At 47.0% G+C, this 26829-nt stretch overlaps 1 protein-coding gene across 4 annotated transcripts in view; it reads right to left on the bottom strand.

Moving 5' to 3' along the window:
• The window catches only part of LOC141132932 (C4b-binding protein alpha chain-like), a 126182-nt gene that overhangs the window by 48300 nt on the left and 51053 nt on the right, over nucleotides 1–26829 (bottom strand). For all 4 annotated transcript variants that reach the window (XM_073621967.1, XM_073621942.1, XM_073621950.1 and 1 more), the window contains one exon: nucleotides 21498–21677. In XM_073621967.1, the coding sequence (XP_073478068.1) occupies nucleotides 21498–21677 (180 nt within the window). The remainder of the gene's footprint in view (nucleotides 1–21497; nucleotides 21678–26829) is intronic.

Raw genomic sequence — 26829 nt, 5'->3', positions numbered from 1 at the left:
ATCTCCCCCACTGTAATAATATATTAGCAGGGTATTGGCGGGTATATTGGCAGGGTATTGGCAGAGTATTGGCAGGATATTGGCAGAGTATTGCAGAGTATTGCAGAGTATTGTCAGGGCATTGCAGAGTATTGTCAGGGCATTGCAGAGTATTGTCAGGGCATTGCAGAGTATTGGTAGAGTATTGCAGAGTATTGGCAGGGCATTGCAGAGTTTTGGCAGGGGGGAGAGAGAAACCGGCGTCATGACATGACGCCGGTTTGTTACAAGTGATCGCTCCGTCATTTGACGGAGCGATCACGTGGTAAACGGCCGCCGGGTATACCAAGAAGGCCGCCGCTCCGGAGCTAGGCCGAAGCCGCGGCCTTTCCTGAGGCCACAGAGCACTTCGCGGATCGCGGGTGTCCCGATCCGCGGAGGTTGATCCGTACGGATCACGGATCATGAACGTTCCGTTGCACCCCTAATAGATATAGATATAGATATCTATCTATAGATATATATACAGTGGGGACAGAAAGTATTCAGACCCCCTTAAATTCTTCACTCTTTGTTATATTGCAGCCATTTGCTAAAATCATTAAGAGCCCTTTCACACCGGGCTGCCCACAGCGCCAGCGGTAAACCGCCGCTATTTTTAGCGGCGTTTTACCGTCGGATTAGCGGCGCATTTCGGCCGCAAGCGGGGCGCTTTTACCCCCGCTAGCGGCCGAGAAAGGGTTAAAACCGCCCTCAATAGCTTTCAATGGGGAGCAGCGGTGGAGGAGCGGTAAACACACCGTTCCTTCACCGCTCCAAAGAAGCTGCTGGCAGGACTTTTTTTCCCGTCCTGCCAGCGCAGCGCTTCGGTGTGAAAGCCCTCGGGCTTTCACACTGGAGACAATGCTGCAGCTGTTTGAGGGCGGATTGCAGGCGCTATTTTTAATGCTATAGCGCCTGCAAAACGCCCTCGGCGTGAAAGGGGTCTTAAGTTCATTTTTTTCCTCATTAATGTACACACAGCACCCCATATTGACAGAAAAACACAGAATTGTTGACATTTTTGCAGATTTATTAAAAAAGAAAAACTGAAATATCACATGGTCCTAAGTATTCAGACCCTTTGCTCAGTATTTAGTAGAAGCACCCTTTTGACCTAATACAGCCATGAGTCTTTTTGGGAAAGATGCAACAAGTTTTTCACACCTGGATTTGGGGATCCTTTGCCATTCCTCCTTGCAGATCCTCTCCAGTTCTGTCAGGTTGGATGGTAAACGTTGGTGGACAGCCATTTTTAGGTCTCTCCAGAGATGCTCGATTGGGTTTAAGTCAGGGCTCTGGCTGGGCCATTCAAAAACAGTCACAGAGTTGTTGTGAAGCCACTCCTGCATTATTTTAGCTGTGTGCTTAGGGTCATTGTTTTGTTGGAAGGTAAACCTTCGGCCCAGTCTGAGGTCCTGAGCACTCTGGAGAAGGTTTTCGTCCAAGATATCCCTGTACTTGGCCGCATTCATCTTTCCCTCGATTGCAAACAGTCGTCCTGTCCCTGCAGCTGAAAAACACCCCCACAGCATGATGCTGCCACCACCATGCTTCACTGTTGGGACCGTATTGGACAGGAGATGAGCAGTGCCTGGTTTTCTCCGGACATACTGCTTAGAATTAAGGCCAAAATGTTCTATCTTGGTCTCATCAGACCAGAGAATCTTATTTCTCACCATCTTGGAGTCCTTCAGGTTTTTTTTAGCAAACTCCATGCGGGCTTTCATGTGTCTTGCACTGAGGAGAGGCTTCCGTCGGGCCACTCTGCCATAAAGCCCCGACTGGTGGAGGGCTGCAGTGATGGTTGACTTTCTACAACTTTCTCCCATCTCCCGACTGCATCTCTGGAGCTCAGCCACAGTGATCTTTGGATTCTTCTTTACCTCTCTCACCAAGGCTCTTCTCTCCCGATAGCTCAGTTTGGCCGGAAGGCCAGCTCTAGGAAGGGTTCTGGTCATCCCAAATGTCTTCCATTTAAGGAATTATAGAGGCCACTGTGCTCTTAGGGACCTTAAGTGTAGCAGAAATTTTTTTGTAACCTTGGCCAGATCTGTGCCTTGCCACAATTCTGTCTCTGAGCTCTTCAGGCAGTTCCTTTGACCTTATGATTCTCATTTGCTCTGACATGCACTGTGAGCTGTAAGGTCTTATATATATATATATATATATATATATATATATATATATATATATATATATATATATATATATATATTTAGACAGGTGTGTGGCTTCCTTAATCAAGTCCAATCAGTATAATCGAACACAGCTGGACTCAAATGAAGGTGTAGAACCATCTCAAGGATGATCAGAAGAAATGGACAGCCCCTGAGTGTCACAGCAAAGGGTCTGAATACTTAGGACCATGTGATATTTCAGTTTTTCTTTTTTAATAAATCTGCAAAAATGTCAACAATTCTGTGTTTTTCTGTCAATATGGGGTGCTGTGTGTACATTAATGAGGAAAAAAATGAAAAATGATTTTAGCAAATAGCTGCAATATAACAAAGAGTGAAAATTTTAAGGGGGTCTGAATACTTTCCGTCCCCACTGTAAGCCTTTAAAATTAGCACTTTTGATTTTTCATGTTCGTGTCCCATAGACTTTAACAGTGTTCGTGTGTTTGTCCGTTCTTTGCCTGTTTGCATGTTCTGGTGCGAACCGAACCGGGGGGTGCTCGGCTCATCCTTAATGCTTATAATTCCATAACCTTGATCCACCCATCAAGGCATTCTAATATTTGCATATCTCCTTCCAAGTGCAGGGCTGAGGGTCCTTACGAGGAGTACTGAGAGAGGGTGCTTTGTTCAGGAATCTATGTACACCACCTTGCTGAGCACTCTAACCAGCCCTGATCTGCTTGCAATGCATATGTATCACCCTCTAGTGTGCAGTGTAGTAAGCTAAATTTATGCTGACTCATAGTAGTTTATGTGAGTCTGGTAATGCTGTGGATTCAGCTTAAGGTCAGGCTGGAAGGTTCTGCAGACCAGTCCTCTATCGCCTCCCCATGATTCTGGAGGCCCATGGAAACTTCTAGAAGCTAGTGGGTGAAGGTAAAGAGGCTGGGTCTGAATGTTGATGGGAGTTTGGACCAATCCCCAGGCAGGAAGCCTGGCAGGGCAGTGAAACTGGCCCATAAATATTGAAGAGCCTGGCCAGTTTGGTGGTCGGGTTAAAGCTGGAGTGCTGAGACTGTGTTGTGAGGCTTGGGAAGGGAACCCCGGGGCTGGAAAGGAGAGGAAGCTCAAGAGAGGGATCTCTGTTACCTTTCTTATTCAGAAGACCTGGACATCAGCTTCTAACTTTAGCTTGTTCAAATAAGCTTTGACAAAAAAAAACCTGGAAGCTGATTGGTTCCTATGAAGAGCTCCACCAGATTTTGCCTGCTCCAATTTTAGTAAATCAACCCCTCTGTGAGTACCTCTGCACCCCCAGTGCCTATAAGGGAGAAGGCTGCCAGTTGCAGCATGCTTTCCCAGGGAAAGTGTCTCAGCTAAACCTTAATCCCTAGCTTTGAGACACTTTTCAAGGCAGCCAGATGGGCTGGTATTATCTGCAAGTGTTGGAATTTTCTGAGGTTCTACTAAGGCAATGGTTCTCAACTCCGGTCAGCCAGGTTTTATGTATTACCTTGGGGAGATGCAGACTAGAATACTGCAATCACTGAGCAGCAAATGATATCACCTGTAATGTATTTCATTTATCTGTTAGTGGGCCCCGAGGACAGGGGTTGAGAACCACTGGTCCTCCTGTAGGGGGCCCGGGCACATAGAGGGTCCAGACAGCAGGAGGATTGGTGGAGAAGAGAATGAAGAATGACAACATCTCTCACCCAGCAACTCAAAGCCGGTTTCTCCCCCTCTCTCTCCCACTGGCTTTCAGCTAGTGGGTGAGACACACAGAGGGCCCGGATTTAGAGTGTGCTGGGGCGGGATGTGCCCACCCACATTTCAGTTCTGCCCCCAATGGCTGTTCACTGCTGAGCTCCTTCCCCCACCCCCGCCTGCACTCACAGCTAGGACGAGGAGACGGAAGCCTGGAGGCTGGAGCAGTGAGAGATGAAGAGCCAGGAGGAGGTGTGCTGTGTTCTGCTCTCCCCTCCTGTCAGAAGAGTGCTGATCTATACAGTACAGGAGACCGGATCGCTCTTACTGTAGATAGCATTGTACTGTACACACACACTGCCCCCTATCTCCTCCATGGGCTACCACAGGGCGGTGTGTGTGTGTGTACAGTGCAATGCGATCTACAATAAGAGCGATACGGTCTCCTGTACTGTATAGACCAGCGCTCTTCTGACAGGAGGGGAGAGCAAAACACAGCACACCTCCTCCGGGATTTATAGTGGCTTCCCCCTGTATGTTGGGCAGGGGGATGGGCAGCTACCTGTAATGGGGATTTTGGGAGGGGGGATTTGTGCAGGAGGAAGAATAGGGGGGGATACGAGCTAGGAGGAGAGTTGGGGGGGGGCAGGGGGGTTGAACCAGGAGAGGGGATATCTGTGCCAGGAGAGGGGATGTTTGTGTTTTGGAAGGGGGGAGGGGTGGGGGATTAGTGCTGGAGGGGATTTGGGTAGGGAGGAAGAATTTGTGTTGCGAAGGGTAATTTTATAGGGGGTTGTGCTAGGAAGAAGGGTTTGTGGAAATTTGTCCTAGGGGGGGGGGGATTATTGAAGAAAGAAGATTTGTGCTGGAAGGGGAGATGGGGGGGATTTTGTGCCAGGAGGGGTGGGGAATTTGGGCTAATAGGGAGGGCTAGGGGGGATTTGTGCTGGAAGGGGGGGATTTGGGGAGAAGATTTGTGCTAGGATAGAAAGTTTGAGAAGAAAGAGGATATTATTATTATTATTATTATACAGTATTTATATAGTGCCAACAGTTTACGTAGCGCTTTACAACTTGATATGTGCTAGGCGGGTGATTTTTTTTAATTTGGGGGGGCCTGTCCGGTATGCTGTACGAGGCCCCTAGATTTCTAACAGCAGCCCTGACTACACACAGAGAAGCACAGAGACTTAGTGATGGCGTAGCTGGGTCTTACCCTGGGTATGTAATAAAAACTGAATGTTTTTTTCTAAAGAGAGATTAACTGCTTGCCGACCGCCAGCTGTCAATTGGCGGTGCGGCTCTCGTTGCGGGAGGGCATCATATGACGCCCTCGACTTTCCAGCCCACCAGGGGGCGCACGATTGCCCGGTAACACAGCAGGACCGTGGATCTGTGTGTGTAAACACACAGATCCAGGTCCTGTCAGAGGAGAGGAGACCGATGGTGTGTTCTCAGTACAGAGGACACCGGTTTCCTCCTCTTGTTAATCCCCTCCCCCTACAGTTAGAATCACTCCCTAGAAACATAATAAACCCCTCGATCGCCCCCTAGTGTTAACCCCTTCCCTGCCAGTCACATTTATACAGTAATCAGTGCATTTTTATAGCACGGATCGCTGTATAAATGTGAATGGTCCCAAAAATGTGTCAAAAATGTCCGATATGTCCGCCACAATAAAAATGATATAAATCTATCCCCTATTTTGTAGACGCTATAACTTTTGCGCAAACCAATCAATATACGCTTATTGCAAATTTTTTTACCAAAAATATGTAGAAGAATAAATATCAGCCTAAACTGAGGAAAAAATTTGATAAAAAAAAAAAAAATTGGATATTTATTATAGCAAAAAGTAAAAAATATTGTGTTTTTTTCAAACTTGTCACTCTTTTGTTTATAGCGCAAAAAATAAAAACCGCAGAGGTGATCAAATACCACCAAAAGAAAGCTCTATTTGTGGGGAAAAATGATAACAATTTCATCTGAGTACAGTGTTGCATGACCACACTATTGTCATTCAAAGTGTGACAGCGCTGAAAGCTGAAAATGGCTTATGCAGGAAGGGGGTGAAAATGCACTGTATTGAGGTGGTTAAACTTCAACTTTAAATGTTCCAATTTTTTATAGAATTCTAGGACCACTACTGTGTAATTTTAGTAAAAGGCTACACTTATTAGAGTGGCTTTTTATTACACGCGTGTTTGTTTGACTCTTCAAATATAGTTGTCTATTACAGTTGGAGCACACTGCAGGTACCCAGGCAGAACTTTGAGAGGGACGGCAGAGGTGGTTCCTCAATTATGCAAATTAGGCGGTCGCCTTAGGCCTCACACTTTCAAGGGTCTCACGGCTGCCTAATTTGCCCAATTGAAGAGCCACCTCTGGGTTCCAGAGATTGACCACCTCGCTCACCCACACGGCCAGCACCTCTTCCTTCTCTCAGCCAGGCGAGGAACCGCATCGCTCAGCTAGGATTGCTGCCCGCACGTACCAGCTACAGACAGGCTCCAGGGAGGGCAGGCAAGTGAAAGATGCGGAGCCACAGCCACCTCAGCATCGCGACTGGAATTTAGCTGTTACCACACCCACTGCCTGCCAAGCACACTGCTGGAGTGGACAGACAATAGGGACACCCGTGCCACTACCACATTATTAGAGCCGGCCAGCCAGAGAGCGATCACCCAGCCTGAATGTCTGCAGGTCACAAGTGAGTTCCGGTCTGGACACCCTGTCCTCTCCTCCTTCCCAGGGTGAGACTGCATTTGGCCATGGAGATTGCTGGGCTGTATGGAGGATTGATTGTAAATTGTAAAGTTGACTGTAAATGTAGCACCCTCGTCCTAAAAGTAGGGCTACAGGCAAATTTAGTTATGCTGGGTGGTAGCCAGCCTGGCCAATATGTAGTGTTTAGTGGTCAAATTACTTCACTACTAATCCTGTTTAGCTGTGGTTTCTCCCTTTTGTCAGTAGGTGGTGCTGTTGCCTGTGACAGTGTGATGAGCTGCAGTGAGTTCAGGTTATAGATAAACATACATTTCTCAGCCAATCATATTTGCTGCTATGCATGCCTGGAAAAGGATTTTTTTTTTTGAAGGATTCAGGTGATCTCAGTCTTCCCGCCCAGGGCTACGGCCTGGGTGGATGTGTGTGTGTGGAACTGTTCCTGGCTGCTAGGCCTGAAACCTGAGGCCTATCCAGGTGTTAAAGTTTTGGTTGAGAAAAGCCTGCTAAAGATCCAGAAATTATTCTAAGTGGAATGGAGTTCTAAGGAAGCACCAGAGGGGACTCTTCATGAGCTGGAGGTTATGAAGTGGCTCGGAGGCCTTCAAGAGAGAACGCATCCAAGGGAATCTGTGTATGACATTGTCTGCCTAGTCTCACCTATTTTTGTCTAAGAAGCAGGGCTTTTTTTCAGCGGGAACGCGGGGGAACGCAGTTCCGGCACCTCCACCACTGAATGTATGTAATGGCAAGGAGTGCTGGGTTGTGCTACAGTGTCTAATGATGCTGGCTGCTGATGGATCTATTGTTGCTGGAGGGGATCTATTTCAGCAGAAGGGTTGATTGCTGCTGGGGAGGTCTATTGTTGCTGGTGGAGGATCTATTGTTGCTGGGGGTGGGTCTTATGTTGCTGGGGGGTCAGTTGTCGCTGGGAGGGATCTGCTGTTGAGGGCGTAGTCTATTATAGCTGGCTGCTAGAGGGTCTATTGTTGCTGGGTGGTATTTTGTTGTAGGTGGTCCATTGTTGCAGAGGGGGGGTCTATTGTTGCTGGTGGGTCTATTGTAGTTGGCTGTGGGGGTCTATTTTACTGCTTTTCTTGTTATCAATAACAAATTCCATATAGATTACTTAGTACCACAAATGTTACTTGATTCTGTATTCTCTAAAAGGGGCAGTGCTGGGAGGTAGGTAGGGGGTGGAACCAAGGACTGGTGCACAGAGGTAGGTAGGGGCAAAGACAATGGGTAATTCCCAAAAGGGGGAGTTCTTGCACCTATTCTTTGAGAAAAAAAGCCCTGCTAAGAAGTCTGCCAATCTGTCTGTTGCTGATCGTTATTAAGGGTGTCCTGTGCCCAATACCCTCTCTCCCACATTTTTCCTGTTTGGGAAAATAACTTCTCTCTTGTTTAACCACTTCAGCCCCGGAAGGTTTTACCCCCTTCGTGATCACTTTTTACAATTTGGCAGTGCACTGCTTTAACTGGTAATTGCGCAGTCATGCAATACTGTACCCAAACAAAATTTGCTTCCTTTCTTTCCCACAAATAGAGCTTTCTTTTGGTGGTATTTGATCACCTCTGCCGGTTTTTATTTTTTTGCGATATAAATGAAAAAAGACCGAACATTTTGAAAAAGAATTATATTTTCTACTTTTCGTTATAATAAAAATACAATAAACTCAGTCTTAGTCATACATTTAGACCAAAAAGCATTCAGCCACATGTGTGAGACTTTTTTGGGAGCCTAGCCTGAGTCCATGGAATATTTTATAGTTGCGGGAAAATGACACTTTTTTTTTTTTTTTTTTGCACAAAGTTGCCACTAAATGATATATTGCTCAAACATGCCATGGGCTTATGTGGAATTACACCCCAAAATACATTCTGCTGCTTCTCCTGAGTACGGGGATACCACATGTGTGGGACTTTTTGGGAGCCTAGCCGCGTACGGGACCCCGAAAACCAAGCATCGCCTTTAGGATTTCTAAGAGCGTAAATTTTTGATTTCACTCCTCACTACCTCTATCGAAAAGCCAGTGGCATGCAAAACAAACCTCAAAAACTTCCACCCGGTGCCAAAAAAAAGTGCCCACACATAGAGAGTGAAACACAAAAACGTGCAACGGGTGTACAGAGTCCTCCACTAGGGAAGGACCTTACCCTGATCCCCCGGGGCGTTAGGCTCCAGACAGGGACTGAGGTACTCAGACAAAGGGTCCATCTGGCCGAAACCAGGTGGACCGCCTGTGACGGGGGGGGCCCGTGGAACTCAGAATACATCTTATGTCTAAGGCACCCTGTGCCATCCTGGCACAGGGTGAGTGAGAAAATATATCTTGGACTACTTAAAATGGGACAGTAATATTTGTCCACAATATGTCCCAGGATGTATGTAGAGGCTATTATTGGTTTGGTTGATTCTGAACGCAACCTGTTAATTGAATGAGCTGATCACATTGTCCTCTATACAATGTAGGAGACGGGACGACTCCTATTGGAGCTCATGTTAATTAGGATTTGTTTGTATTGTTAATTGTAATTAGCTCCAGCTATTGTGTTGATATAACTGTGTGAAGCTCGGTGACCACAAGTCTGGGCGAAAGGTCATGTCTCAGTCACCTAGGCTGTATAAAGGATTAGATAATTAGGTCATGTTAATTAAGTTACAGTTGTATTGTTAGAGGAGGTTCCAACGGCATATAAAGTCTTGTAATTTTGATTCTAAAAAAAGTCAGTTCTTGGTAGCAACAAGCAAGTGTCGCCTTGTTTGTGCTCAGAGAGGTTGGGATATCTGTATACAGACTGGGAGGAAGTGGTATATGACGGAAGCACTCAAGCGGAGTGTGGGACGTTCCGTGACATTGGTGGCAAGCAGCGGGAAAGCTTCCTGAAGTCTGGGACATCCAAACCTCCAACTGGATCCAAGATCAGCATAGCAGACTTCAGTCACCCCAGCGGAGATATGGACCTGGCATCAGAATTCCCGGGGCTGCTGCGAATCATCCTTTCAACATACACCAGGACTGTGTCTGAGGATGAATACCTGGAGCTTAGGCAGCAAATTCGGGTGGAGCTCTGGATTGCAGCCCTCCGTCTCGCTGGTATAAAACAGGGCAAGTGCTTTCCAACCCAAGAGCAACGGGCCAGTGACCAACGGGCATTGCGGATGGCATTCCTGGGAGAGCAGCCCCAGGAGCAATGGGTGACTGAGTTGGACAGGTTGGTCCAGCAGGAGATAGATCTGGACAATTGTTATCGGGCTCTGCAATGGCACGCAGAGGAGGGATATTTAGGGGAGACGACAGAATGCTCTCCAGAGGGATATGACTTTGGCGGCCCTGGATTGCTGTGGGAGAACCTTACAGATCTTTTTATGTTTGGCGATGAAGGGGAACCTGACCTTGAGGACCTGAGAGAATATAGAGAGTCTATGCTCAGTCTTGCAGGGGTCTCAGAGCTCAAACCTGATCTGGACCATTTGCTAAGGAAGGAACAGAATCTGGAAAGGGCATACAGGAAACTGCTAGAACAAGTTCAGCAGCATGCCAGAGAATCGGCAGTGGAAAATCCGGAGATTGCCGTCCCCAAACCTGAAGTGCTGACAACAGGGCAGAGCTCTGCTAACCTCTGCCCAGAAATGATAGCATCTTCTGGGTTCCATGGACAGGAGATGGTGAACCTCTATCCCCAGACATCAGTTGCAGAGACATGGGATTTGATAGACTTTTCTGTAGAGGAAGAACAACCTGATGAGCCTCCAGCAGAAGAGCTGCTATCAGGGCCAAAGTTCACTGTGTTCTGCCCAGCACCAACAGTGGCTTCGGCCTTCTTGAGAGAAGAGGTAGTCGGCCTTTCTCCCACAACACTGACAGGGACATGTGATTTTCTGCCAGCAGCATCTATGGAGTTAAAACAAACTTCTCCAGCTGAAGATCTGGTAACTGAACAGAGGGTCCAAGACCTCTGTCCCACACTTTTACCAATTCCAGAGACTGGGGATTTAATAGACGTTTCTGTAGAGGAGGAACCACCTGGCAAACCCCCAGCAGAAGTGCTGGCAACCGGACAGAGGGTCCAAGACCTCCGCCCCACACCTGCAGCAATTGTGGAGGCTCAGGGTGAGAAGATGGCAATCACTTCCCAGCAGCAGATACAGGGGGAGAAGGGAGAGGAGGTGTGTGTTGTCCCTCCCCAACAGTTGGCCAGGGTGGAGGAAGCGGGCTTTCCTCCCCAGCAAAGATCCATGCACCTGGGAGACAGTACCATCGACATGTCGTCCCAGCAGCCAGATGAGGGAATGGAAAAGGAAGCAGCCGGCTCACCTCCCCAATGGCAGCTACACAGTTTGGGAGTGGAGGAAGCCAGCCCCCTGCCCCAACGGTTAGCCGGAGCGGAGGATGCGGAGTCCCCAGCAGAAGTGCTGGCAACAGGGCAGAGTGCTACCAACCTCTGCCCAGCACCGGCAACAACTACAGAGTTCCAGGGAGGCGGGGCAGTCGGCCTCCCTCTCCAACAGTTAGCCGGAACAGATGGTGTGGGGTTTCCAGCAGAAGGGCTGGCAACAGGGCCGAGGACTGCTATACTCTGCCCTCAACTAACAGAGGATGGATTTCCTGTGAAGGTGGATGGGTGGAACAACTACAGAGTTCCAGGGAGGCGGGGCAGTCGGCCTCCCTCTCCAACAGTTAGCCGGAACAGATGGTGTGGGGTTTCCAGCAGAAGGGCTGGCAACAGGGCCGAGGACTGCTATACTCTGCCCTCAACTAACAGAGGATGGATTTCCTGTGAAGGTGGATGGGTGGAACAACTACAGAGTTCCAGGGAGGCGGGGCAGTCAGCCTCCCTCTCCAACAGTTAGCCGGAACAGATGGTGTGGGGTTTCCAGCAGAAGGGCTGGCAACAGGGCCGAGGACTGCTATACTCTGCCCTCAACTAACAGAGGATGGATTTCCTGTGAAGGTGGATGGGACTTCAGTCTCCACCTGTATACCCCAGGGATGCTGGGCAGTGGGCCCAGATCCCCAACAGCATGACAGAGTGAGCCCATACACCCTGTCTTCTCTCCAGCGGCAGAAAGGATTCCAGGGAGAAGGGCCAGTCCAGGCCTCTCCCCAGCGGCAGATATGTTCTCTGAGAGAGGCAGAGGTTGGCTGGGTGAGTAATGCTTTGTTTGGAACAATTTATTTGGTGTACTGTGTGGGTACAGGCAGTAGAGGACTGGAACTATGGACTAACTTCGGAGTCAACCCGTCTGGGGTCTCCTCCTGTGTTAGTCTTCTGCCGAAAGGGGAGAGATGTGACGGGGGGGCCCGTGGAACTCAGAATACATCTTATGTCTAAGGCACCCTGTGCCATCCTGGCACAGGGTGAGTGAGAAAATATATCTTGGACTACTTAAAATGGGACAGTAATATTTGTCCACAATATGTCCCAGGATGTATGTAGAGACTATTATTGGTTTGGTTGATTCTGAACGCAACCTGTTAATTGAATGAGCTGATCACATTGTCCTCTATACAATGTAGGAGACGGGACGACTCCTATTGGAGCTCATGTTAATTAGGATTTGTTTGTATTGTTAATTGTAATTAGCTCCAGCTATTGTGTTGATATAACTGTGTGAAGCTCGGTGACCACAAGTCTGGGCGAAAGGTCATGTCTCAGTCACCTAGGCTGTATAAAGGATTAGATAATTAGGTCATGTTAATTAAGTTACAGTTGTATTGTTAGAGGAGGTTCCAACGGCATATAAAGTCTTGTAATTTTGATTCTAAAAAAAGTCAGTTCTTGGTAGCAACAAGCAAGTGTCGCCTTGTTTGTGCTCAGAGAGGTTGGGATATCTGTATACAGACTGGGAGGAAGTGGTATATGACGGAAGCACTCAAGCGGAGTGTGGGACGTTCCGTGACACCGCCATTTATTTACATTGTTTTTTTGTTTTTTTTGTACACTTTTATTTGTAACTGTAACGGTTCCAGGTTTGGGTCTCTCAAAATGCGATTGCATCTTTGGAGACCCTGTGAAAGTGTGTCCTAGTCTGTGCAGTGCTGTACCCTACTCTAATACTCCACTAGTGTGTGGTAGCGTTCAAAACATTCACCGATGCAAAGACCAGGTTGGCCAGGACAGGAGAAACAATAATAGCGGGCAATTAAGTACGGCGCCATCAACTGGTCACACCCCTCCCATATTAAGGTTGTAATCATGGACACAGAGGTATTTGCGTGATGGGAGGACAGAACGAAAAACATTACGATTATCCCTCCACTTGACTGCAAGCAATTACTTCTCAAGTAGGCTCTCTCCCCCAGTCTAAGTTGGGGACTATACAAGCCGCTGGGGTAAGCCCCGGCGATTAGATTAGTCCCACACAATCTTACCAGCACTCTCTATGTAGTTTGGGCAGTTCTTGTGCCCCACGTGACTATCTTTTCCCTCGTAAACCATAAAACTATATGTATAGCCTGTTGCCCTGTCACAGAGCTTATACATCTTGACCCCATATCTGGCACGCTTGCTGGGAAGATACTGTTTGAATGACAAGCAGCCAGAAAACGTAATCAGGGACTCATCAACGCAGACAACTTGATCGGGAGTAAACAAGGCTGCAAACTGTTGGTTGAAGTGATTTACGAGGGGCTGAATTTTGTGGAGCCAATCGTATTCAGGGTCACATTGTCATTAAAGTGCATGAACCGCAAGATCTGCTCGTATCGTGCCCTGGTCATGGAGGCAGAGAACACGGGCATATGATGAATTGGGTCAGTGGACCAATATGATCGCAACTCACGTTATTTAGTTATGCCCATGAGAAAGGATAGGCCCAGGAAGGTCTTAAATTCGGAAACCATAATAGGTTTCCATTCTCTGGCAGGGGTCAAATGGGGATTAGCGGCGATGAATTGACCAGCATACAAATTGCTTTGGTCCACAATAGATCTATAGAGATCTTCCATAAAAAAACAGCAAATAAAAATCAAGTGACGTAAAATCAACTGTTTCTACCTGAATTCCGGTTTGACCAGTGAATGGGGGAAGTACGGGTGGTGCAGAAGTGGTGGGTTCCCAATTAGGATTGGCAAATGCAGCAGGAAGGGCACTATGGGCTTGACGGGCCTGTGTTTGTCTTCTTGGTGGCTGGGGGACACTACTTGTGCTTGCCACTGCACCAGCTTGAACTGCACTTATGGGACTCGCCACGTCACCAGGTGTTACTGCAGTGCTGGATGTACGACCAGTGCCAGTTCACCAGAAGGATGAGCGACACTAGTACTGGCTCTCTGCTCCATACGAGAGCCCTGCGGTACTTGCACCTCAACAACAGAAGAAGAACCGGGTCAGGTACGCCTGACCTTAGGGGCCACTACTCCGTCGTCAGAGCTATCTGTCAGGGTGTCTCTGCTGTCTACCGGTTTGTATTCTGAGCCTAAATCTGACAGTTGGGTGACTTCCTCTTCACTCTCATCTGTCATGCTCAGAAACATGTACTTCACTAGTGTACCTCTGATTGGACATTTTGGCCTCTAAATTTACTGGTACAACTAGTGAAACTTACAGGCAAAAAAGAGCACCTGATTGTCGGAGCCTGCTTCAATCACTACCAAAAAAACTGCAATCAGGCCAGACTCTGCGAACGCTGCAGTTATGTTTGTTGTGGTTTGTAAGTGACAGTAATCGATTGATACTGCACTTGGGTGGGCTGGGCGATGAGGCTAAATGCAGGTATCTGGACTGATCCAGCTAACGCCACGTTTTTGGGAACCCTAAACTACTGGGGACGCTAATATAGTTCTGATCAGATCAAAGATATTGATCCGTTCAGACACTATACTACTAAGGGAGGTGTTTTTTTTTGTTTTTTTGTACACTTTTATTTGTAACTGTAACGGTTCCAGGTTTGGGTCTCTCAAAATGCGATTGCATCTTTGGAGACCCTGTGAAAGTGTGTCCTAGTCTGTGCAGTGCTGTACCCTACATTAATACTCCACTAGTGTGTGGTAGCGTTCAAAACATTCACCGATGCAAAGACCAGGTTGGCCAGGACAGGAGGGACAATAATAGCGGGTGTTACGCCTATATCCGCGTTTTCCACAGACACAACATCTTCTTTGCGATGATCGATTGGTAAGGGAGGGCATATGGAAAATGCCTCATGCAGCCGGCTCACTGCATTTGCATTGGGAAGTTGGGCCACAGCACTGCATCTCTTCCTGGAATTTAAGGAAGGATCCAGTTCGTCCTGACGCTTTGTATAGCACATAAGCGTTCAGAAGAGCCAATTGGAATAGGTATACAGACACTTTTTTGTACCAGCGTCTGGCCTTATGGGCAATTAAGTACGGCGCCATCAACTGGTCGTTGAGGTCCACCCCTCCCATATTAAGGTTGTATTCGTGGACACAGAGGGGTTTCTCCACAACACCAGTCGCCGTTGGAATTTTGACTGTCGTATTTGCGTGATGGGAGGACAGAACGAAAAACATTATGATTATCCCTCCACTTGACTGCAAGCAATTACTTCTCAAGTAGGCTCTCTCCCCCAGTCTAAGTTGGAGACTATACAAGCCGATTAGATTAGTCCCACACAATCTTACCAGCACTCCCTATGTAGTTTGGGCAGTTTTTGTGCCCCACGTGACTATCTTTTCCTCGTAAACCATAAAACTATATGAATAACCTGTTGCCCTGTCACAGAGCTTATACATCTTGACCCCATATCTGGCACGCTTGCTGGTAAGATACTGTTTGAATGACAAGCGGCCAGAAAACTTAATCAGGGACTCATCAACGCAGACAACTTGATCGGGAGTAAACAAGGCTGCAAACTGTTGGTTGAAGTGGTTTACAAGGGGCTGAATTTTGTGGAGCCAATCGTATTCAGGGTCACATTGTCATTAAAATGCATGAACCGCAAGATCTGCTCGTATCGTGTCCTGGTCATGGAGGCAGAGAACACGGGCATATGATGAATTGGGTCAGTGGACCAATATGATCGCAACTCACGTTATTTAGTTATGCCCATGAGAAGGGATAGGCCCAGGAAGGTCTTAAATTCGGAAACCATAATAGGTTTCCATTCTCTGGCAGGGGTTAAATGGGGATTAGCGGCGATGAATTGACCAGCATACAAATTGCTTTGGTCCACAATAGATCTATAGAGATCTTCCATGAAAAAAACAGCGAATAAAAATCAAGTGACGTAAAATCAACTGTTTCCACCTGAATTCCGGTTTGACCAGTGAATGGGTGAAGTACGGGTGGTGCAGAAGTGGTGGGCTCCCAATTAGGATTGGCAAATGCAGCAGGAAGGGCACTATGGGTTAGACGGGCCTGTGTTTGTCTTCTTGGTGGCTGGGGGACACTACTTGTGCTTGCCACCGCACCAGCTTGAACTGCACTTATGGGACTCGCCACGTCACCAAGTGTTACTGCAGTGCTGGATGTACAACCAGGATGCACAAGGCCACTGGTGCTTGCCAGTTCACCAGAAGGATGAGCGACACTAGTACTGGCTCTCTGCTCCATACGAGAGCCCTGCAGTTCTTGAACCTCAACAACAGAAGAAGAACGGGGTCGGGTACGCCTGACCTTAGGGGCCACTACTCCGTCGTCAGAGCTATCTGTCAGGGTGTCGCTGCTGTCTACCGGTTTGTATTCTGAGCCTAAATCTGACAGTTGGGTGACTTCCTCTTCACTCTCATCTGTCATGCTCAGAAACATGTACTTCACTAGTGTACCTCTGATTGGACATTTTGGCCTCTAAATTTACTGGTACAACTTGTGAAACTCACAGGCAAAAAGAGCACCTGATTGTCGGAGCCTGCTTCAATCGCTACCAAAAAAACTGCAATCAGGCCAGACTCTGCGAACGCTACAGTAATCGATTGATACTGCACTTGGGTGGGCTGGGCGATGGGGCTAAATGCAGGTATCTGGGCTGATCCAGCTAACGCCACGTTTTTGGGAACCCTAAACTACTGGGGACGCTAATATAGTTCTGATCAGATCAAAGATATTGATCCGTTTAGACACTATACTACTAAGGGAGGTGTATGGTGCGTGCATGGGTGTTACCGCTACTGGCACTAATCTGACGCTGCCTCGGGCTGACGCTGACCCTAACTGACACTAAAACCTAACTGATGTCACCTGCCAGGTCATTATAGGGTTAAACATTTATTGGGTAATATACGGTGGGTGCCCTGACACTATAAAAAACAAACTAACTAACCAGCGTCACCCATAACATTAATACGATGATCACTGGTGAAAGGGTTAACCGGGGGGGCGATCAAGTTGTTAAACCTTTATTAGGGGGGTACCCTAGACCTACCTGGGCCTTCTACTAACTGCCCTAACTGCCCCAAAGCAGATTAGAGTCACAAGTGACACCAATGCAATGATCAGTGAAAACTGCAATTGGTGACACAGGGACAGGGAGTGAAGGGGTTAACTGGGGGGGGTTTGATCAGGAGGTGAAAAGTGTGCCTAGGTGTACTGGTGTTAGTGTAGTGTTGGTGCAACCTACATTTAGATGTCCTCTCTCCTCTCTCTGGAACCGAAAAGAATTCCAGGAGAGGAGATGACATAACTTCCCCTGCCAGTGTTCACACTTACAGGCAGGGGAGGCATTTCATTTGCCAGAACCGATCAGAAGGTCCAGGCCAGAAATCATTGGCCTGGACCTGAAGATTGATCGGTTCTGGAATGAATCCGATAGTCGTGCGCAAGCATGCCCTGTACGGGTTTGGGGTTTCGCTTAGCAGTGCCAATCTGCCACAGTAAAAGTACGTGAGCCGGTCGCGCATCTGTGCCATTCTGCCACAGTACATAGTTACATATATAGTTACATAGTACGTGAGGTTGAAAAAAGACACAAGTCCATCAAGTCCAACCTATGTGTGATTATGTGCAGTATTACATTGTATATCCCTGTATGTTGTGGTCATTCAGGTGCTTATCTAATAGTTTCTTGAATCTATCGATGCTCCCCGCTGAGACCACCGCCTGTGGAAGGGAATTCCACATTCTTGTCGCTCTTACAGTAAAGAACCCTCTACGTAGTTTAAGGTTAAACCTCTTTTCTTCTAATTTTAATGAGTGGCCACGAGTTTTGTTAAACTCTCTTCTGCGAAAAAGTTTTATTTCTATTGTAGGGTCACCAGTACGGTATTTGTACATTGAAATCATATCCCCTCTCAATCGTCTTTTCTCCAGAGAGAATAAGTTCAGTGCTCGCAACCTTTCCTCATAACTAAGATCCTCCAGACCCTTTATTAGCTTTGTTGCCCTTCTTTGTACTCGCTCCATTTCCAGTGCATCTTTCCTGAGGACTGGTGCCCAGAACTGGACAGCATACTCTAGGTGTGGCCGGACCAGAGTCTTGTAGAGTGGGAGAATTATCGTTTTATCTCTGGAGTTGATCCCCTTTTTAATGCATGCCAATATTCTGTTTGCTTTGTTAGCAGCAGCTTGGCATTGCATGCCATTGCTGAGCCTATCAGCAATGGTGTGGCTCGATGTACCGGTAGTATTCCTGAGAATACTACCTCGGAGGTCCTTTTCCTCAATTTAGCTCCTAAGTCCCTAAAATCGTTCTTTAGGACACTCCATCTGCCTCTGACTTTGTCATTGGTGCCAACGTGCACTATGACAGCTGGGTCTTCCCCAGCCCCTCCCAGTAATCTGTCCACAAGATCCGTGATGTGCCGAACCCAAGCGCCCGGTAGACAACATATTGTTCGGCGCTTCAGGTCTTTGTTACAGGTTGCCCTCTCTGTCCTAAGAATTGAGTCCCCTACCACCAGAATCTGTCTTTCCTTTCCCTTCGCTGCCCCCCCCACTCTCACTGGAGGAGTTCTTCCCCCGGCAGCTAGGAGAGTCCCTCAGCTCCAGCAGTGCTGGTCCCTGACTGGTTTCACCAATGTCACTCAATGGAGCGTACTTATTGGGATGCTCCAGTCCTGGATCGGCCTCCCTGGCACTTCCCCCTCTACCCTTCCAGACTGTCACCCATCTACTCTTTGCTAGTGCCTGCACCTCTTTGTCTCCACCCGCCTCTGTGCTGGCCCCTGCCGGCACCTGCTGTGTAGGTTCCTGGCTCTCCTTTAGTATGGAGGGACTTCTCAGTGCTGACAGTTGCTTCCCCATATTCAGAACCTGGGCTTCCAGGGAAACAATGTGCTTACATTTTGCACAGCAGTATTCGCCCTCGATCGGATGATCAAGGAATGCATACATGCAGCAAGATGTACAAAGTCGCCTCTCCACACCCGCCGGGCATCGTACCTATTAAATTTAGTGAGGATTGGGGATTATACTCTGTCTAAATTACCTAACAGCTAGCTTCCTGACACTAATACTCAAGACAACACACAGGTACTCACAGACCTACGTGCACTCGCAAAACAGTCGCAGAACTACGTGCACTCGCAGAACAGTCGCAGACCCACGTGCACTCGTAGACTTACATGCACTCGCAGGCCACTCGCAGACCTACGTGCACTCGCAGGCCACTTGCAGACCTACGTGCACTCGCAGGCCACTTGCAGACCTACGTGCACTCGCAGACCTACGTGCACTCGCAGGCCACTCGCAGACCTACGTGCACTCGCAGGCCACTCGCAGACCTACGTGCACTCACAGGCCACTCGCAGACCTATGTGCACGCACTTGTAGAACAGTCGCAGACCCACGTGCACTCGCAGGCCACTCGCAGACCTATGTGCACTCGCAGACCCACGTGCACTCGCAGTAAAAGTATGTGAGCCGGTCGGGAAGCATAAAAGTGACTGACACCAAACCTTTTTTCTTGTTCCTCACCCACCATGCCCAAAACCTTGCACGCTGAGGAATTATGTCAGCCCTTCCTACCTCTGGTAGTCACCGTCAGGCTCCTGGAAAATCGGGGTAAGCGCTACATAAATGTCATGTGTAGGTGTCTAGGGGGCTCCCTATTATACCTGGGTGATTGAGGGCTGGTTCACACCAGCACAGGTCAGTGTTTCCCACACAGCAGGTGAACACACTACCCTTGAGACCTGCTGCATGTGGGTGCCACTGTATTGTTACTGGCACAACAAACACAGATCGCAAAAGCAGTGTTTTTACAGGCACAAAATCGTGTGGTACCACAGTACTTTGCCGTTTGTTGCAGTGTGTTTTTAAAAGTGAATGGACTGTCAAAATGCTCCCCACAGGAAAGCGTGTGTTCCCATGTGACCCTGGTACGAACTAGCCCTTAACCTAGGTTCACACTTCTGTGTTTAGTGCAAAATCTGACTTCCTGATCAATGTAATTTTAGTTTTAAATAGCATGATATAAAATAATGAATGTGGGGGCCTTGTGGTAGGTTTCGATTTTTTTTGGGGGGGGGGGGGCAGCATTCTTGGAATCAGGCAGCACAATGTCTTGGGCCAGCCCTGGGTACTAGTGTCTGTAAATAGTTAATCTTCTTATTTTTGGTAGGCAGAACAGACCCAGGTGGGCTGGCTTTGCTGGGTCCCCCTCAGTAGCCTGGGTAGAAATCTACAGGGTTTCCCCAGGGAATGACTGACAGGGAAGAGAGCCACTGCTTAGCAGTATTGTGGGAGCCCTGGCCAATCCCAAGCTGAGAGCTTGATGGGGAGGGCACCACATAAATACTGCTTGGGCCTGCTATGTGGGGAGTCATGTGGAGAGATTGAGATGAAGTGATGGAGTGCTGAGCCAGGAGGGGATCCTGGGGTGGAGGGAGGAGCTGCCTCTGGCTGGATGTGTGGTTGAGGTGACCACCGCTGTTCCTGCGCCACAGTCAGAACTGGCTGCTGCCATTCCTAAGGCTGGTGAAGAACAGGCACCCCAGTCGGTGAGCTGTACTGTCAGTAACCATCCCCCTTAGTAACAAGGATCAGAGAAAGTGGGGCATCTGTTCATTTGAACCTCTATAGCCATAAGAAGCAGCCAGGCACAGGGCCCAGCTAGTTTCCAGAGATCCCAGGAGGGATCCCACCCCTTGCTATAGGAGGACTGTGTTGTACTGCATTCAGAGACTGTGGGGTGAGAAGAGGAGTGGAAATACAGTTGTTGCAGTGTACTGTATGTGAAGTTTTGCTGTGAAAGAGACTGTGCCACATAGGAGAGGCTTCTCTTGGGCAGTCTGAAAATCTAAAAAGCGCGCGTCAAAGTTCTGATTTATTGGTTTGAGTTTGGCGTAGAGTCTTTCTACTACATTCAGCCTAATTGAAGGCAGGTCTGACTAAGAACCCCATATTCTATGCATACCTCCCAACTGTCCCTGATTTTGAGGGACTGTCCCTGATTTGGAGCAATGTCCCTCTGTCCCTTATTCCTCCCTATTTGTCCCTCATTTAGGTCTGATCTATATAGTTGTATATAAAATGCACTTTTTATCTATCAAAAAGTGTTTCCCAGTGCTAAACCTTTCATCTGATTTCTAAATCGCTGCATTTGTAAATTCCTAAAGCCAATATAAAGGAATAGTGGTGGTAAAGTAAGCCCTTGTGGGTTTAACCTTATTTTTTTGTACAATTCTCCTTTAAGGGGGCGTGGCAAAAGGTGTGTCCTATGCCTGCATACTTTTGCTGATAGGTGTCCCTCATTCCCATCTCAGAAAGTTGGGAGGTATGTCTATGTGCTAACATGAAACATGCTGACAGCAGGAGAGAGAGAAGTGAGCAGATGGATTAACATGTCAATGTCCAATCACGCTCTGTCCGGGAGGTGACCAAGCTGTATTGCTTAACTGCAGGACAGAAAACCCACGTTCTAGATGTGCGGTGTTGGTCAGGGCTGTGTAAATCTCAGGACTGCTTTACACATTTACAAAATTACACATTGTTTGGCATTTAAAACAGATACTATAAACATATGTATTTGCAACTATGTATTCAGATTTTTGTCTGAAGTTTAGTTTTAATACTCACCTATACATTCAGGTGGTGATGGGTTCCATGTACTATCCATATTACAAACTATAGTGTCTGTTCCTTTCATTGCAAAACCTTTATTACATTCAAATCTTATCACAGAATTTAATGTGTATGGACCAACGAATCCTAAAAGCTTTCGTGAGTGTGGGATTTCCGGTGGCTCACAGTTAACTTCTACAATAAAAAAACAACCAAGCATTATAACTAATTCATAACCAACAAATTCATAATGCATAGTAAATGTAATATATATTTATTTATATTTATATATATTTGGGTACGGTTAAAGCAGCATTGGGCGAAGTTCAGATGCCGAACCTGACTCCCATTGAAATCATTTGGAGCCAAACTTGTCAAACCAAAAACTCAATTTTTTTGGGCTTTCTAGATTTTTTTCTGGATTTTTTTTTCTGGGCTTTCTGGATTTTTTTTTTTTTGTTTTTTTTTTGTTTTTTAAAGCTCTATTCGAACAGGAGCAGTGATTTTAAATGCTTAAAATTAAACATTAAAAATAACCAATTCTGTTAAATGAGGGACCAAAGCAAGGACCTCTCCAATAGCGTCCTGCCTCTTTTACAAGGAAAAAATGGACTATTGCGGTACCAGAAGGAAAAGACCTAGTTAAAAAGTATAAATTTATTTCAAAACATGATAAAAAGTCCTACAAGGGACACCAATTGTACATAGATTGGACATACAATAATTATTTTACAGCATAGTTGATACTTAGTTGGTATAGCTAGTGCCCACACAGATACATGGACAGAAATTGTATGGTGTGATACTTGCAGACGTGACCTCTACGTTTCGCGGTCACAGCCGCTTCTTCAGGAGGCGTCTGATAGTATATAGTCTGAGAATGGAAAACAATACAGTATCAACATAACAAAATACAAACATGATTTTACAGAGAATACACAATTAATATTGGAGAGCATAATTTAAGATATTGAGGTTTTAGAAATTGCACTCACCAAACTATAACCAAAGAGGTTTTCTGGAGCGATATTGTGAGACGCCCTCACGAGGCGTTCCCCCGGGGGCGGGCCAGGGAGGCAAATTAGGGTAGTACTGTTGTGAAAAAATCAGTAAAATAGAATTTTGATATAAAAACTAGTATGGCTGGTTGAGGGGTCACCCGGGAGTGTCAAAGTGAGGGTACGGGAAAAGAGGAAAGGTGCCAAAGAGGAGGGAGGAAGGGGGGGGGGGGGAGGAAAAGAGGGGGCGGAAACTGGGGATAGTGAAGAGAGGGAAGGGAGAGAGGGAGAGGGGGGGGGGAAGGGAGGAAGGTATTGGAAAGGGAAGGGACGAGAAGAAAGGAAAAAGAAACACAGAGGGGGTAGGGAAGGAGGAAAAAAAAAAAAGAGTAGGGGAGGGAAGGAAGGGGGGGGGGGGGGAAAGAGAGGGGGGGGAGGGAAAAGGGGAAAGGGGGGGAAAGGAAAAGTGGGATAGGGAAAGGAAGGAGGGAAAAGAAAATAAAGAGGGGAGGGGGGAAAAAAGGGGGAGAAGGGAGTGAGGGGTGTGGAATGCAAAAGATATCCCTGTATACCTAGTGACAAGATTAGGAACCACACAGAGCTAATAGGGGAGAAAGTTGATAATGATGAGGAAGTTTTACCTATTATTGTATATAATGATGGGGATTTCTACAAACAGGCTAATGCCCTCCGCACACGATTGTTGGCGAGAGGCTATAAACGCACCGTGCTGAGAAAAGCTTTCAATAAGACTCTAGCCTTAGACCGACAAACACTACTATATGGCCCTCCACGCCCTAAACAACCTTACATGACCAAGATCATTACTAAATTTTCCACTCACCACCAACAACTACGAAAAATATTGTCAAATCATTGGCATATTCTAACTGACCATCACACCCTCAAAAAATACATCAAACCCACCCCCGATTTGGTCTTCAAAAGGGCCACCTCTCTAAGGGATAGACTAACACACAGTCACTATAGGGTTCCTTCCCCTGGTCCTTCGGAACCCAAAGGCACATACAAATGTGGGAAGTGTCCACATTGCCCCTGGATTCAAGAAGGACAACATTTCTTACTTCCCAATGGTGAAATGTTTTTCCCCAAACACTCGGCTCATTGTGGCACGCGTGGAGTCATCTACCTGATGACTTGCGCGTGCAGCGCCTTTTATGTGGGGAAAACAATTAGAGAGCTACGGCAGAGACTGGGGGACCACCTATACGCCTCCACGAATGGCAAGCTTACTACCGTAGGCCGCCATATTGGCATTCACCACCGTTTCAATCTGGAATACATCCGGTTTACTGTATTAGACGTCGTCCCTGAAGACCCCCGTGGGGGCAATTGGGACCGCGAAATTCTAAGACGTGAATCCCTGTGGATTGAGCGACTTAATGCATGTGTTCCTCCCGGCATCAATGAGACACATTCATATAAATATTTTCTTGAATAACTTCGTTATAACTTGTCCCTCTGTCCCCCCCAGTCCCTGTCGTGACCCAATAATAAATAATAAAACCACATTAAATACCACACTCAGGAAAATCCTTTGGACGTCCCAGATTTCAGGTTTTTTCTTAGGACTATATATTAGCAGACTCTTCATATACAGTGTTTATCACTATACTTATAAAAGAAATTTCAATTCATTGTTTTTCTCTTCAATGTTTTCTCTTTGTGGCTGTCTTCAATATTCCAGTGGACTGTGTACTTTATTAATTAAGGTCATGTATATCCAGATTACCATTGTTGTACATTCTTCTGGGACAGGCTGCGATGTACATCTCTGCAGCTGCGGGGACTTTTCTTTTTCCCCCCCCCGCCGCTGTGGAACTGTACACCGCTCTCCTCTCCCAGCCTACCCTTTTGTGATATTATGTGCATTCAAGCCATTATTTAATTGCACCTGCCACTCTGCTCTGGGGGGATGTGAGGAGTTAATTCTCCCCTGTTGCGGGCTTGCGCTCCTCCGGCGGTGGGCTGGGCTAATTGGAACCCAGCCGCCGCTTCGTTCTCGACCAGTGCTTAGGCACTGGCCAATTCTGAGCTGTGCGCCTGCGCTGGGTCATTGCCCGCGCCTGCGCAACAGTGGAGGATCGGACCCGGAAGTATATGCGGCGGCTCTTTCCGCCGTCGAAACTTCCGGGTTGGAGGCATTTAAGATGCCCAGATTTAGCTGCCTATAGTCGTGGACGGACACCCAGCACCGCACCGACACCACCAGGAACCTCTGTAAGTATCTACCTTACATTCTTCATGCAGGATGGGGAGTTCCATTACCTCTATGTGGTATCCCCCTCTCCTGCCGGACATGGAATGCTTGGCCATCTATGTTTACAAATGTTGTAATATCTTCCGTATGGACCCATATACCCCCTACAGTGATTCCTTGTGAAGGTACGGTGTGGCGCTTCAGCCACTGACGGCTATAATCACGCCAGTCTGGGTGTCGGCAGCCTTCAGATCTGGGCTTCATTATATACAATAATAGGTAAAACTTCCTCATCATTATCAACTTTCTCCCCTATTAGCTCTGTGTGGTTCCTAATCTTGTCACTAGGTATACAGGGATATCTGTTGCATTCCACACCCCTCACTCCCTTCTCCCCCTTTTTTCCCCCCTCCCCTCTTTATTTTCTTTTCCCTTCTTCCTTTCCCTATCCCACTTTTCCTTTCCCCCCCTTTCCCCTTTTCCTCCCCCCCTCTCTTTCCCCCCCCCCCCCTTCCTTCCCTCCCCTACTCCTTTTTTTTTTTTTTTTTTTTTTTTTCCTCCTTCCCTACCCCCTCTGTGTTTCTTTTTCCTTTCTTCTCGTCCCTTCCCTTTCCAATACCTTCCTCCCTTTCCCCCCCCCTCTCTCCCTTCCCTCTCTTCACTATCCCAGTTTCCGCCCCCTCTTTTCCTCCCCCCCCCCCCTTCCTCCCTCCTCTTTGGCACCTTTCCTCTTTTCCCGTACCCTCACTTTGACACTCCCGGGTGACCCCTCAACCAGCCATACTAGTTTTTATATCAAAATTCTATTTTACTGATTTTTTCACAACAGTACTACCCCTAATTTGCCTCCCTGGCCCGCCCCCGGGGGAACGCCTCGTGAGGGCGTCTCACAATATCGCTCCAGAAAACCTCTTTGGTTATAGTTTGGTGAGTGCAATTTCTAAAACCTCAATATCTTAAATTATGCTCTCCAATATTAATTGTGTATTCTCTGTAAAATCATGTTTGTATTTTGTTATGTTGATACTGTATTGTTTTCCATTCTCAGACTATATACTATCAGACGCCTCCTGAAGAAGCGGCTGTGACCGCGAAACGTAGAGGTCACGTCTGCAAGTATCACACCATACAATTTCTGTCCATGTATCTGTGTGGGCACTAGCTATACCAACTAAGTATCAACTATGCTGTAAAATAATTATTGTATGTCCAATCTATGTACAATTGGTGTCCCTTGTAGGACTTTTTATCATGTTTTGAAATAAATTTATACTTTTTAACTAGGTCTTTTCCTTCTGGTACCGCAATAGTCCATTTTTTCCTTGTAAAAGAGGCAGGACGCTATTGGAGAGGTCCTTGCTTTGGTCCCTCTTTTAACCCTGTTTTCCGATCTTAGTCATATGTAGGATGATGGTACCTATAAATGTACGTTTACCCCCCTTTGTAAATCATGTGGCATACCCGCAAACTCTAACTTAGTGGGTGGATAACACACCCGGATTTTGGAATCCATTTTTTTCCCCAATTTGCCCTCGGGCCGCCCCCCCCCTCCCCCTTGCCACTTGTTCAAATTGATTCTATGTTTCTAATTCATGTTACTTCTGGTCTTGTAGCAGCCGCTTATCTAATTAATTTCTCTATATTGAGTCTCTCTTGTCTATGGTCCAGTTTCTTCTCTGTTGTCGTATATATTTTTAGCTATGGATGTTTTGGGCACTGCCTGGGGGGATTTTATGTCCTCTATACAAGCAGGATGTTTAGCCAATCAACAACTAGAGGACGAAACCAAAACGTTCCTAGATAGACTGTTTAACCTCCTTAAGAAAAAATCCCATCTACACTGGCATATCCAGTACTTTGAACTATACATTACCGAAAAAGTGTGTCCTCTGGGACTCCGCGTCCAACTATTTCCTACTATTAAAGATCCCTCTGTGGACTTCAAAAAATCCTGGGAAAATACGCTAACTAACTGTAGCATTGAACTCATGTCAAAACTGACTACTCAGTACCGCTCTGACATGACATCCCTCGATGCGGAGATTGATAGACTTCTCAATCAGTTTCCCAATATTCAAGAGTCTGGCTCCTTCACCAATAAATGGAAGGAAATACGAGACAAAATTGA

Source organism: Aquarana catesbeiana, linkage group LG01 (genome assembly GCF_042186555.1).
Source record: "Aquarana catesbeiana isolate 2022-GZ linkage group LG01, ASM4218655v1, whole genome shotgun sequence".
Taxonomy (NCBI): Eukaryota; Metazoa; Chordata; class Amphibia; order Anura; family Ranidae; genus Aquarana; species Aquarana catesbeiana.
Note: the sequence above shows the minus strand (reverse complement) of the source record. Positions and strands in the feature narration are given on the sequence as shown.